Consider the following 12,463-nt stretch of genomic DNA (forward strand, 5'->3'; position numbering starts at 1 on the left):
CCTAATTACTTTTCTTGTATTTGACACTACATTACAATTAATGGTCTAGTGCATAGCGTACCATACATAAAGTTACAATTAACTGAGGCATAAGGGACTTTAGCCATTTCTTCCTTGTTTCTACATGTCTTCACAAAGATAACTTTCTATTGCTTTCCAAGAATTCATTTATTTCAAAAGTCAATAATCACACTTTTCAAATTCGGAATACTTCGATTCAAAGTTAACATCTTCATCTATCACTCAGTCGTATGCCCATGTCTTTGTACCATAAAGTAAATGTATGTGTTTCTTTAATAAACACATTTCCCCTGTTGCACAAATATCAACCATATACACTGTTTCCTATCGAAAACAATGATAGACCACGAGGATCATTTTTTGTTGTTAATTCTACACATAACGAAATTTTTTGTTTTCAATTCTACAATGTTTTAGAAATTATAATGTTTTTACTAATGACTTTTGATTTTGACCAACTAAACTATATAATTAGATATGAACGAAAAAGATATTTCAATTATTGTAGTGTGCTGTTAGACAATGCGTTTTTAAAGTGTAAATGGAATCTTATACTTGTGTATTTATTTGTAATTTCAATTTGAATGTTTACAATGAATCAAAGAATAAATAATCATGAAGATCAGAAATCGATCAATAAAGAATAAAAAATATGGATATCAAGTTAGTAAACAGGCTTAAAGGAATCTAGAGGTCTTGCATTCCGCTGAAATACCATTGGGAAACCGTTTGTGGTCGTTGCAGTAGTTGTAGATCATGTGCTTGGTTTGCACCCATCGGATCCTATTTCGGCCAGCTGCATCAAGTCCTTGGGTACTCCATGACTGGTTATCATTTATTGAGCTTGTAGATACTGAATTGGGACCAACTTTTTTGGCATTGGCATTGAATTTCCTGTATAACGCGGTGAAAGGCGCATTAGTCCAGTCGGTCTTCACACGCCCACCTTGGGTTGCCCAGTCATCCGCGTTCCACAGGCTGGCATAAACCCTCATGGGTTGGCTCTTGGGAAATGGGACTCCAGCAGCATCATTGTTATTGAACACCCTTACTGGTATGTTATCTATCAAGAAACTGAAGAGACAAAGAGCTTTATATAGGAACAGCAGAAAAACATGAGAAAGGAAGAGAACCAATTAATGTTTATGTTGGATGCGTGACTTACATAATTCTTAGACTGTTCCATACGATGGTATAGGTGTGGAAGGCTGCGGTAGGGTCAAACCAAAGGTGGAACTGCTGTTCTTTGTTTCCTTTCCCTTGTGAATACACATTGGTGTGAATTGTGTAAGGGTTTCCCGTGGAGTTGCCCAAGAACTCGAAGTCGATCTCATCGTGACCCGCACCTTGTGATGACAACTAATGTGATTTAATACAAAGACATGGTTATTATCAGCCTTTAAAAGATTAATACAAATGAGTGATCACAATATATATATAATTCAGATATGAAATTCAAGATTGGAACCGATCGATGGTACTCACGTAGAATGTGGTGACGGTGCCAGCAGAATTGCCTGGTACTAGTTTGAGTTGCATGTCGAACCTTCCAAACAGGTACTCGTGCTTCGACTGGAAACCCGATCCAGAGTATTGGTCGAGTGAAAGTGAAAGATCCTGACCTCCATTCAGAATTTTAGCACGTTCACCCCCAAAACTGATGTCCATGTCATCGTAAAAACTCCCTGCTGATGCTGCTACTATTAGAATTGATATTAAAAGAACAACTGCACAAAGATTAGAGTTCGACTTTGCCATTATTGTTTGTATGGAGAGAGAGAGAGAGAGAGAGAGAGAGAGAGAGAGAGATGTTATGTTTGTGGGAAGTAGTACTGACATCGTTTATATATATATATATATATATATATATATATATATATATATATATATATATATATATATATATATATATATATATATATATATATATATATATATATATATATATATATATATATATATATATATATATATATATATATATATATATATATATATATATATATATATATATATATATATATATATATATATATATATATATATATATATATATATAGGTGTGGCTACGTTGACGATTTTCAACAGGAACCATCCTTGTTACTGAAGGATGTCATGATGGCTAATGGATGCACCAATATCTATTGACGCGTGACAACTCACATTATTCTTCTGGTTCTGGACATGGGCAGGAGCGGTGGGGTTTTTTCTTTATTTTTTTCTAAACGTCTGCCAACTCAAATTTTGCAAATTTGTCATATTTGGACCGGTGGTTGACATCATAGGTAAAATACACTTGTTTTAATTGTTAATAAGTTGGGAAAATCAAATCTTTAAAAACGCATTTACAACATTTACAATCACATTTCACACTATTAAAAAACTAATTATAAATCCCTCTGTAAAAGGAACCATCTTATTGATGATAAAACCGTAGGCAAATTCCCCAAACATCTACCTTTTCATTTAAGTTGGTTACCAAATTCCTCCATTTTATCTAAAATTTTGGTTTCCCTCGGTTTCCACATTAAATGAAAGCACCACTTGTAAGGAATAAAAGATTTATAAGAATTGGATCAAACTCAACTCTATGTACATTGAATAAAGAAATATGGGAAGGAAACCTACAATCTGTTCTTTGTGATGATTTATTCTTGGTTCATTCGGAACTCTATCTATTATTATATTATGCACAATTATATTTCTTAATTGTCACATTCTTAAAACTAATTAAAAGTCATCATATATTGATTTCTTTGGAAATGTTAGGATCTTGATTGAGTTCTTGAAATTTGGCAATGAAAGTAAATTCGTCATAGGCTTTAACAAGTACATAGATGTTGTGACTGCAATATTTACTGTAGGTGTGAAATTGAAGATGATGTTTGAGGACGAGGACACTCCTTGAAGAGGGTAACTAAGAAATTTACCGTTATTTGTCTTTTTGAGTTTTTAAATGTGTTGTAATCTAAACAGCAATTTTATAGGGAAAATAATAGCAGCTAAATTTTTTTGCCTTAGTCATAACTTTTTGATGGTGATAGTTGAATATTTATATATGTTGTAGTTTTCTTCTTTAAATTTAACAGATTCATTGAAAGAAACCAAGAAAAAAATGGTATCTTGCATGTGATGAACATGTATCTACCATGTGAACATAATGGATATTCACAGAAGACCAGTTCTTTTATCTCAACTCTATAAATACGTACAAATATATTCTTAGAAAAGTAAAAACTCAAGAACTTCCCGACATGGACAATTTATTCACCATAAACCAGTTCGTTTGTACAACAATACTTACAAAGGAAATCATCACTACATAGCTCACACTCTAACGTATACACAAAATGATTTTACTGTAATCGGAAATACAAACCCTTGATAATACAGAAAACCCTAATCGAGAGTTAGAGAGAAAAGATATAGCAATCTACAGAATGCATCATATGATTGAGACGAGCCAGCTGACCAACAAGCATATATACCCGGATCATGAAAAGTGACCTGGTGGATCGACAAACTCGCATTTGCAATAAGAAACTTACACAACAACCCATGCATAATAACGTCAATACAAAAATTGACCAAACTATCCCGAAATTACAAAATGTTGTGCTTAAATAAATAAATATATATATATATATATATATATATATATATATATATATATATAACATAACCCCTTCTCAAACTTAACATTTTAATCATTTATCATAAAAATGTCAATAAGACCCAATCTTTTTGAAAATATTCATGTTGAAACGAAACTAAAGATTTTGTAAGAATGTGAGCATTGTAATCATAAGAGTCAACCTTAACAACTTCAACAATACCATTATCAGTTCTTTTTCCTAACAAAATGAACATCTACTTCAAAATGCTTCAATTTTTCATGAAAAACTAGTTTAACAGCTAATTGGATTGTAGACTCATTATCACAAAAAAAATTAACTAGAGTTAAATTTTTAAAACCAAGATCAAATAAAAATTTTAATACCCACAAAATTTCACAAATAGCAGACCCCAAAGCATGGTATTTAGATTCAGTGGAAGATCTGGACACCATACTTTGTTTCTTACTTTTCTAGGAAATAAGAGAAACTCTCCGATAAACTAAGTACCCTATTATTAGTCTTCTAGCGGTACGCACTTGGCCCAGTCAACATCAAAATATCCAACAAGATCAAAACATTATATTTATGAATAAAAACATTTTTTTCTTGGATTAGACTTTAAATACCTCGACAACCGAAAGCATTGTTCAAATGGGACTTATGAGGTTTATGCATATGTTGACTAAGAATTTGAACATCATAAGCAATATTTAGTCTAGCAACAGTTAAATAAATGAGCTTACCTATTATAAGTTTCTGAAATTCAGAAATATTAACAAAACTGTGAGAACTATATATCACAATGCTTTGGAATAACTAGATTTTTCTTGATTTAAACAGATACCACCATTAACAGACATGACCTCTATGCCTAGAAAATATTTTAATTCTCCAAAGTCTTTAATTAAAACCTGAGACTTAAGAAAATCCTTCACACAATTGATTTCACAAATACAATTGCTTGTTAAAATGATATTATCCACATATACAAGTAATATAACAAAAGTATCACCTTTTGACCAAACAAACAAAGAGTAATCATTTATGCTTTGAATAAAACTAAAACTTGAAAGAGAAGAACACATCTCATTCCATTTTCTAGGTGCATGTTTAAGCCTATATAAAGGTTTGACAAGTTTGCAAAATTTATTATCATTAATTGAGTGATATCCATTAGGCAAACTCATATAAACATCTTCAATTAAATCACCATAAAGAAAAGCATTATCAATGTCAAGTTGATAAAGACGCAAAGATTTATTAACAACTAAATTAATAACAATCCTAACAGTAACAGTCTTTTCAACTTGAGAAAATGTCTCATCATAGTCTATACCCTCTCGTTGACTATACCCTTTTGCAACAAGCCTAGCTTTGTATCTCTTAATTTCTCTATTTGATTTATATTTAATTTTATATATCCACCTACATCCAATTGGCTTTCTATGTTTAGGAAGATCAATTATTTCCCATGTAAGATTTCTATACGAAGCCTCCATTTCTTCATTCATTGCTTTGACCCAATTTAGCTCAGAAACAACCTCTTTATATGTTTTTGGTTCACATGTTTCATGTCAAACCCCCAAACCGAGAACGGCAGAAACGTTCGGGGGTGGAGGACGTCATGTACAGTATCATAACAATGCATAATAGTAAAACAAGCAACAACATCTAATGCATTAATAATATAGTTTATACATGTGTGTTCTGTGTATAGTTGTAAGACACCAAAAATATATCAAAATAAAAGACGAGTCTTGAACATGCTCCGTCTTCTCAAAACCTTGTCTAGTGTACCTGTCTACTTGTGACTTGAGAATACAGGTTATTTTGAAACAGAGAATCAACATTTAAGTTGGTGAGTTCATAAGTATTTTAGTGTCAAAAGTTCGCATTTGTTTTATGAAAAAGTTTGCAATTGTTTGATGAAAATGTTTGAATACTTCCTACAAAAATCCTATATTTCCTTTTAATAGTGATAACTGAACTGTTATAGTTTTTCCTTAAGTTTAACGGATTCATTGTAAGAAACCAAGAAAAAATGGTATCTTGAATGGGATGAACATGTGTCTACCATGTGAACATAATGGATATCTACAAGAGAGATTGAAACTATCGTAACAAAACATAAGATTAGTCTAAAAACAACATGATATTCAATGTCGAACTGACATCTAATGGTTACGTATGTCTCAAATGTATAAATATGTACAATCATATATTGGCTATGTATCCATCCGTAAAGGGAACCATCAACCTTGGACTTCTAGTTGATTAAGGATTTAGTACAGATCATCGACAAACAGATGTGAAATCTTCCTAATTTAGCATATCTTTATCCATTTTGGTGTTAAAACTTATATGTTGAAGTCTATTTGAGCCCAATATGCAATTATTGTATTTTTATTAAGTTTTCATTTGTGCGTGCATCTTCTGTAACAAAGTTAAAATTGCAGACCTTAATTTTTAGATAAATACCTAGTAGAAAAATATCATTTAATGACACGCATTGTGTGTCATAAAAGGGTACAGATGACACGCAGATGTGTGTCAAAGAAGGCCCTGTCATCAAGGAAAACGACACACATTTATGTTTCGTAACCATACGACGCACATTTTACGACACGCAATGCGTATCATTAAAGCCCCTGTCATAAAGAAAGACGACACACATTTTTATTTGTCATAATTTTAAATATTTAAAAAATATATATTTTGCTATACATATTTAATAATTTTCAAATTGGATTACAGTTAATGTCTCAAAATATAAAATAGCATATCATATAAAAAAAGACAATCCATTTAAAAATGTATAGTATGTCAAATAACAATAATTATTCCAATGCTTAAATAAATGTAATACAAAAACTATTTCAATATATATCTTATGAATTCCCCTAACAATACACCATCTCCAATTAAGACATGTATTCAGACCAATTTACCTACTAAAAATGCAACAATTGAAACATGAGACCCAACCGATACTTCATATAGTCCGTTTGGTCCTTTATCATTCCATATTGGCCAAGTGACCTCCAAGATTCAGATGTGTTTCTTCAATCCATTTTTTGGTTGACTCTATGACACCAAAGTATGTTACACCTATTGCAAGAGATCCAGTTACCCTAGGTGTCACCTCTTTATAAAAAACAATACTCAAAAACTAATAGCAAGTGATATAATATTAAATGAATAAATGTTGCTCCTAGATTATTTTCCGCTTTCATTTGATTTACCTAAAATCCAAATCGTTGCAAATTAAATAAAACAAGATTATTAAAAAAAGCTTTCTTATTTCTTTAATGGGTTAAATAGAAGTCACAATTTTAGCTTTCATGGATTCATCTTCCAAATTATCACAACTGTTTTTAATACAAATAACATGTATAACAACCTACAAGGTTTTATCTTCTATTTCAGGATGGTAATAAAATGGAGAATCGATTTGCTAAATGGATAGTAATACCATACATTTACAAACTCCCCTACAGCAAATTTAGCAAGCAAAAGCTACTACATGAAAATAAACTATCTATAGTCTTTTTCGTAATAAAAAGCACAAACCTAATGGAAAATTAAGAACGTTAACACTAAAACACCAAAAAAAAACATCAAACTAATTAAAAAGTAACAATCGGATTTTGTAACAAAAGAAAACAATTTCCAATTGCCAATTTCTAATTTCCAATCATAATCAATATTTCAAACCTAAAAAGTTAAAAAAAATATATAATATAATTAACAAGCGAATTAGTTATTACCAAGTTATTGAGGCTCACTCAGGCTTATGCGACATCAATGCTCACTCTGGTCTCTAGTAACAACCTTTACTTCGGAAAAGACAATTGCACAGTGGAGGGAAGATTTTAGGCGGCCAGGTCAGAGGAGTCATGAGGGAACGAGGGTTAATGAAGAAGAAAGAGAGAATAAGATATGATGTATGTAAACAACGAGATTTAATGAACCCTAAAAACCTAAACACGAATATGTATTGTGTTCATAGGAAGGTTGGAGTTGATACCATGGTTGCAGAGCTGCAATAAGATGAAAGGGAGATCCACAACCACGAAATGCCATTAGGTTTCTTTGGTAGATGATTTTACAGAAGAAGGAGGAGACGCATCATAGACATAAAAATGACGAATGGAAGATGATTAGAGAATAAGGCTATGGGGTTTTTAATTTTTTGGGGATTTCATCCCCCCCACCCCCCTTAGTTATTTAAGGATGGGAAACGTGTGTTTTTCTACATGAAAAATTATAAAATGACATGCTTATATGGCATGCTTGTTTTGATAGGTACCCTCCATGTATTTTTTTTTTTTTGTTACACTAATATTACAGCACGCAAAAATGCGTGTCCTAAATGCTTCAAGTTTTGGGAGAGCTGACATTATTTTTAGGGCATACAATTTTACATATCATAAATCAGTGTGTGTCATGGTTTGCATGCAATTAAAGGACTGTTTTCTAGCAGCGATAGTACTTTCTTATCTTTTTATACAACTTACACCAAAAGTTATCGGGAAGTCTTTCCTTGTAGCAACTCCGTAACTAGAGCCCTTTCCTTTATCTTCATAGCGACAATGTCGTTGAAAGAAAGATCAGGCTCCTCAACTCACAATATCCTAGTTAGGAAATGATCAACCAATCTTCCGCCACCTAAACTTAATCTTTGTTAACCACATCTCTCTATAGGCCTTCCTTCTTTCCAATTATCTTTCCAACTATCTAGTAGCCAATTGAAGCTTTACATAGATTCAACTTTTGTAACATGATTGCCTTGGAAAACATGTCTACTAGATTCTTAGTACCAAGGATCTTCTTCAGGTTCTGAGTCCAATGGCTTATTGATTGTTTGATAAAGTGGTAGTTCATCTACACATATTTTGTTCTTTCATGAATGATTAGATTCTTTGAAATGTGAAATACACTATGGTTCTAATAAAGTAGGACATAGTCCTTTTTTTTTGTCCAAATCTAATATGAAAAACTTCAACCAATAAGTTCTAAGGACAATTTTTTCAATTTCCATTCATTATGCTTCTTTAGTTAATAGATGAATACTCTTTCCAAAGTATGGATATCCAACTGATGGTTATACCCACAATGGTATACAAAAACCCTATTATGGTTTTCCCTAAATATCTAGAACCTCCCTTATCTACATCACTGAAGCCTTTTAAGACTAGTTTCTTTCTTCTAAAAGCAAAAGGAAACCACATAAGTGCTTTTCAAATAGCATAACGACCATTTCATCCCTTCCCAATTTTTTTTCTTTTATTTGACATAAAACTGCTAATGCCTCCCACTACATTACAATATAAGGTCTAGTGCATAACATATCATAGATGAAGTTACAATTAACTGCGGCATATGTGAATTTAGCCATCTCTTGCTTGTTTCTACCCGTCTTCACAAATGCAACTTTCTATTGCTTTCCAAGAATACATTTATTACAAATGTCAAAAATCACACTTTTCAAATTCGGAATTCTTCATTTCAAAGTTAACATCTTCATCTATCACTCACTCACATGCCTATGTCTTTGTGTCAAAAAGTAAATGTCTGTGTTTCTTCAATAAACACATTTCCACCATTGCACAAATTTCAACCATATACAACGTTTCCAATCGAAAACAATGATAGACCACGAGCATCATTTTTTGTTGTTAATTCTACACGTAACGAAATTTGTATGCAGTGTCGAAGGAAAAAGGGTTTTAGAAATTATAATGTTTTTATTAATGACTTCTAATTTTGAGCAACTAAACTATATAATTAGAAATGAACAAAAATGACATTTCAATTATTGTAGTGTGTGTTATAGAATGTATTTTTTAAAGTGAAATTGGAATCTTATACTTGTGTATTTATTTGTAATTTCAATTTGAATGTTTACAATGAATCAAAGAATAAATAATCATCAAGATCAGAAATTGATCAATAAAAAATAAAAAATATGGATATCAAGTTAGAAAGCAGGCTTAAAGGAATCTAGAGGTCTTGCATTCCGCTGAAATACCATTGAGAAACCGTTTGCGGTCGTTGCAGTAGTTGTAGATCATGTGCTTGGTTTGCACCCATCGGATCCTGTTTCGGCCGGCTGCATCAAGTCCTTGGGTACTCCATGACTGGTTATCATTTATGGAGCTTGTAGATACTGAATTGGGACCAACTTTTTTGGCATTGGCATTGAATTTCCTGTATGACGCGGTGAAAGGCGCATTAGTCCAGTCGGTCTTCACACTCCCACCTTGGGTTGCCCAGTCATCCGCGTTCCATAGGCTGGCATACACCCTCATGGGTTGGCTCTTGGGAAATGGGACTCCAGCAGCATCATTGTTATTGAACACCCTTACTGGTATGTTATCTATCAAGAAACTGCAGAGACAAAGAGCTTTATATAGGAACAGCAGAAAAACATGAGAAAGGAAGAGAACCAATTAATGTTTATGTTGGATGCGTGACTTACATAATTCTTAGACTGTTCCATACGATGGTATAGGTGTGGAAGGCTGCAGTAGGGTCAAACCAAAGGTGGAACTGCTGTTCTTTGTTTCCTTTCCCTTGTGAATACACATTGGTGTGAATTGTGTAAGGGTTTCCCGTGGAGTTGCCCAAGAACTCGAAGTCGATCTCATCGTGACCCGCACCTTGTGATGACAACTAATGTGATTTAATACAAAGACATGGTTATTATCAGCCTTTAAAAGATTAATACAAATGAGTGATCACAATATATATATAATTCAGATATGAAATTCAAGATTGGAACCGATCGATGGTACTCACGTAGAATGTGGTGACGGTGCCAGCAGAATTGCCTGGTACTAGTTTGAGTTGCATGTCGAACCTTCCAAACAGGTACTCGTGCTTCGACTGGAAACCCGATCCAGAGTATTGGTCGAGTGAAAGTGAAAGATCCTGACCTCCATTCAGAATTTTAGCACGTTCACCCCCAAAACTGATGTCCATGTCATCGTAAAAACTCCCTGCTGATGCTGCTACTATTAGAATTGATATTAAAAGAACAACTGCACAAAGATTAGAGTTCGACTTTGCCATTATTGTTTGTAAGGAGAGAGAGAGAGAGAGAGAGAGAGAGAGAGAGAGAGAGATGTTATGTTTGTGAGAAGTAGTACTGATATCGTTTATATATGTAGGTGTGGCTACGTTGACAATTTTCAACAGGAACCATCCTTCTTACTGAAGGATGTCATGGTGGCTAATGGATGCATCAACATCTATTAACGCGTGCCAACTCACATTATTCTTCTGGACATGGGCAGGAGCGGTGGGTTTTTTTTTCTATACGCCTGGCAACTCAAAATATGCAAATTTGTCATATTTGGACCGGTGGTTGACATCATACGTAAAATAAAATTGTTTTAATAATTTGTAAGCTGGGAAAATCAAATCTTTAAAAACGCATTTAAAACATTTATCAATCGCATTTAACACTATTAAAAAAAACTAATTATATATATGTCGGTAAAGGGAACCATCCGCAGCAACGGACTACCAATTGATTAACCATTTAATACATTTCGTCGACAAACACATATGAAATCTTGCTAAATTATCAACATTTTATCCATTTCGGTGTTAACACTTATTGATGATAAATCCGTACGCAAATTCCCCAAAAATTTTCCTTTTCATTTAGTTTTATTACAAAATTCGTCCATTTTATCCAAAATTTCGGTTTCCTTCTCCCTCCTCGGCTTCCCCTTTAAATGAAAGCATCACTTGTACGGAATGGGAGATTTATAAGAAATTGGTCAAACTCAACTTCATTTACATTGAAAAAAGAAACATGGTAAGGAAAGCTACAATATGTTCTTTGAGATTATTAATTTATTCTTAGTCCATTCAACACTCTCTATTATTATATTATGTACAATTATATTTCTTAAGTATCACATTCTTAAACTTTATTAAATGTCGTCATATATTGATTTCTTTAGAAAGGTTGAGATCTTGGTTGAGTTCTTCAATTTTTAGAAGGAATGTAAATTCGTGATAAGCTTGAACAAGTACATAGATGTTATAATTTACTGTAGGTGTGAAACCGAAGATGACATTTGAGGTCGACCACACTCCTTAAAGAGGGAAACTTAGAAATTTACAATTATTGGTTTTTTTGAGTTCTCAAATGTGTTGCAATCTAAAATGCATGTTTATAGGGAAATAATAGCAGTTAAAAAAATTTGTCTTAGTCATAACCTTGTAATGTTGATAATTGAATATTTATATATTTTATAGATTTTTTTTTCTTAAATTTCATGGATTCATTGAAAGAAATCAAGAAAAAAAAAAGGTATCATGAATGGGATGAACATTTATCTACCATGCGAACATAATGGATATCTACACGAGGATTGAAATTATCGTAACAAAACATTACATTAGTCTGAAAACAACATGATATTTAGTGTCAAACCGACATCTAGTAATTACATATGTCTGGTATCTATAAATATATACCTATATATCCATCGGTGAAGGGAACCAATAATGATAGACTTCTAATTGATCAACGATTTAGTAAAGATCGTAAACAAAGATATATAAAATCTCACTAATATAGCAAATTTGTACCTGTTTAGGTGTTAACACTTATATGTTGATGTCTATTTGAGCCCAATATGCAATTATTGTATTTTGTTTTAGTTTTCATATTTGCTCGCATCTTCTGTAACAAAGTTAAAATTCTGGACTAAAGTTTTAACACAAATAGTACTTGTTTAGCATTTTAGTACAACTTACACCTAAAGTTATTGTGAAGTTTTTCCTTGTAGCCACTCCGCAACAGG

The 12,463-nt window shown here is 32.6% G+C and overlaps 2 protein-coding genes across 2 annotated transcripts; both read right to left on the minus strand.

Annotated features, from left to right (window-relative positions):
* Positions 1–557: 557 nt before the first annotated feature.
* On the minus strand, positions 558–1,785 carry LOC128127463 (xyloglucan endotransglucosylase protein 1-like). Its single transcript, XM_052765939.1, has 3 exons — positions 1,507–1,785; positions 1,187–1,380; positions 558–1,095 (listed from the first exon to the last, which is right to left on the minus strand). Exons 1-3 carry the CDS (start codon positions 1,777–1,779, stop codon positions 699–701), a joined length of 864 nt encoding a protein of 287 aa, XP_052621899.1. The 5' UTR covers positions 1,780–1,785; the 3' UTR covers positions 558–698.
* A 7,710-nt stretch (positions 1,786–9,495) lies between these two features.
* On the minus strand, positions 9,496–10,712 carry LOC128127350 (xyloglucan endotransglucosylase protein 1-like). Its single transcript, XM_052765818.1, has 3 exons — positions 10,440–10,712; positions 10,120–10,313; positions 9,496–10,028 (listed from the first exon to the last, which is right to left on the minus strand). Exons 1-3 carry the CDS (start codon positions 10,710–10,712, stop codon positions 9,632–9,634), a joined length of 864 nt encoding a protein of 287 aa, XP_052621778.1. The 3' UTR covers positions 9,496–9,631.
* Positions 10,713–12,463: the final 1,751 nt, after the last annotated feature.

This window comes from Lactuca sativa, chromosome 7 (genome assembly GCF_002870075.4).
Source record: "Lactuca sativa cultivar Salinas chromosome 7, Lsat_Salinas_v11, whole genome shotgun sequence".
Taxonomy (NCBI): domain Eukaryota; kingdom Viridiplantae; phylum Streptophyta; class Magnoliopsida; order Asterales; family Asteraceae; genus Lactuca; species Lactuca sativa.

Excerpts from the sequence above, each read along its gene's own strand:
- LOC128127350 (XM_052765818.1), bottom strand. The coding sequence starts at position 10,712 with ATGGCAAAGTCGAACTCTAATCTTTGTGCAGTTGTTCTTTTAATATCA. Across the intron at positions 10,314-10,439 it reads GCACCGTCACCACATTCTAC|TTGTCATCACAAGGTGCGGG; the intron begins GTGAGTACCATC and ends AAATCACATTAG. Across the intron at positions 10,029-10,119 it reads TGGAACAGTCTAAGAATTAT|TTTCTTGATAGATAACATAC; the intron begins GTAAGTCACGCA and ends TTGTCTCTGCAG.
- LOC128127463 (XM_052765939.1), bottom strand. The coding sequence starts at position 1,779 with ATGGCAAAGTCGAACTCTAATCTTTGTGCAGTTGTTCTTTTAATATCA. Across the intron at positions 1,381-1,506 it reads GCACCGTCACCACATTCTAC|TTGTCATCACAAGGTGCGGG; the intron begins GTGAGTACCATC and ends AAATCACATTAG. Across the intron at positions 1,096-1,186 it reads TGGAACAGTCTAAGAATTAT|TTTCTTGATAGATAACATAC; the intron begins GTAAGTCACGCA and ends TTGTCTCTTCAG.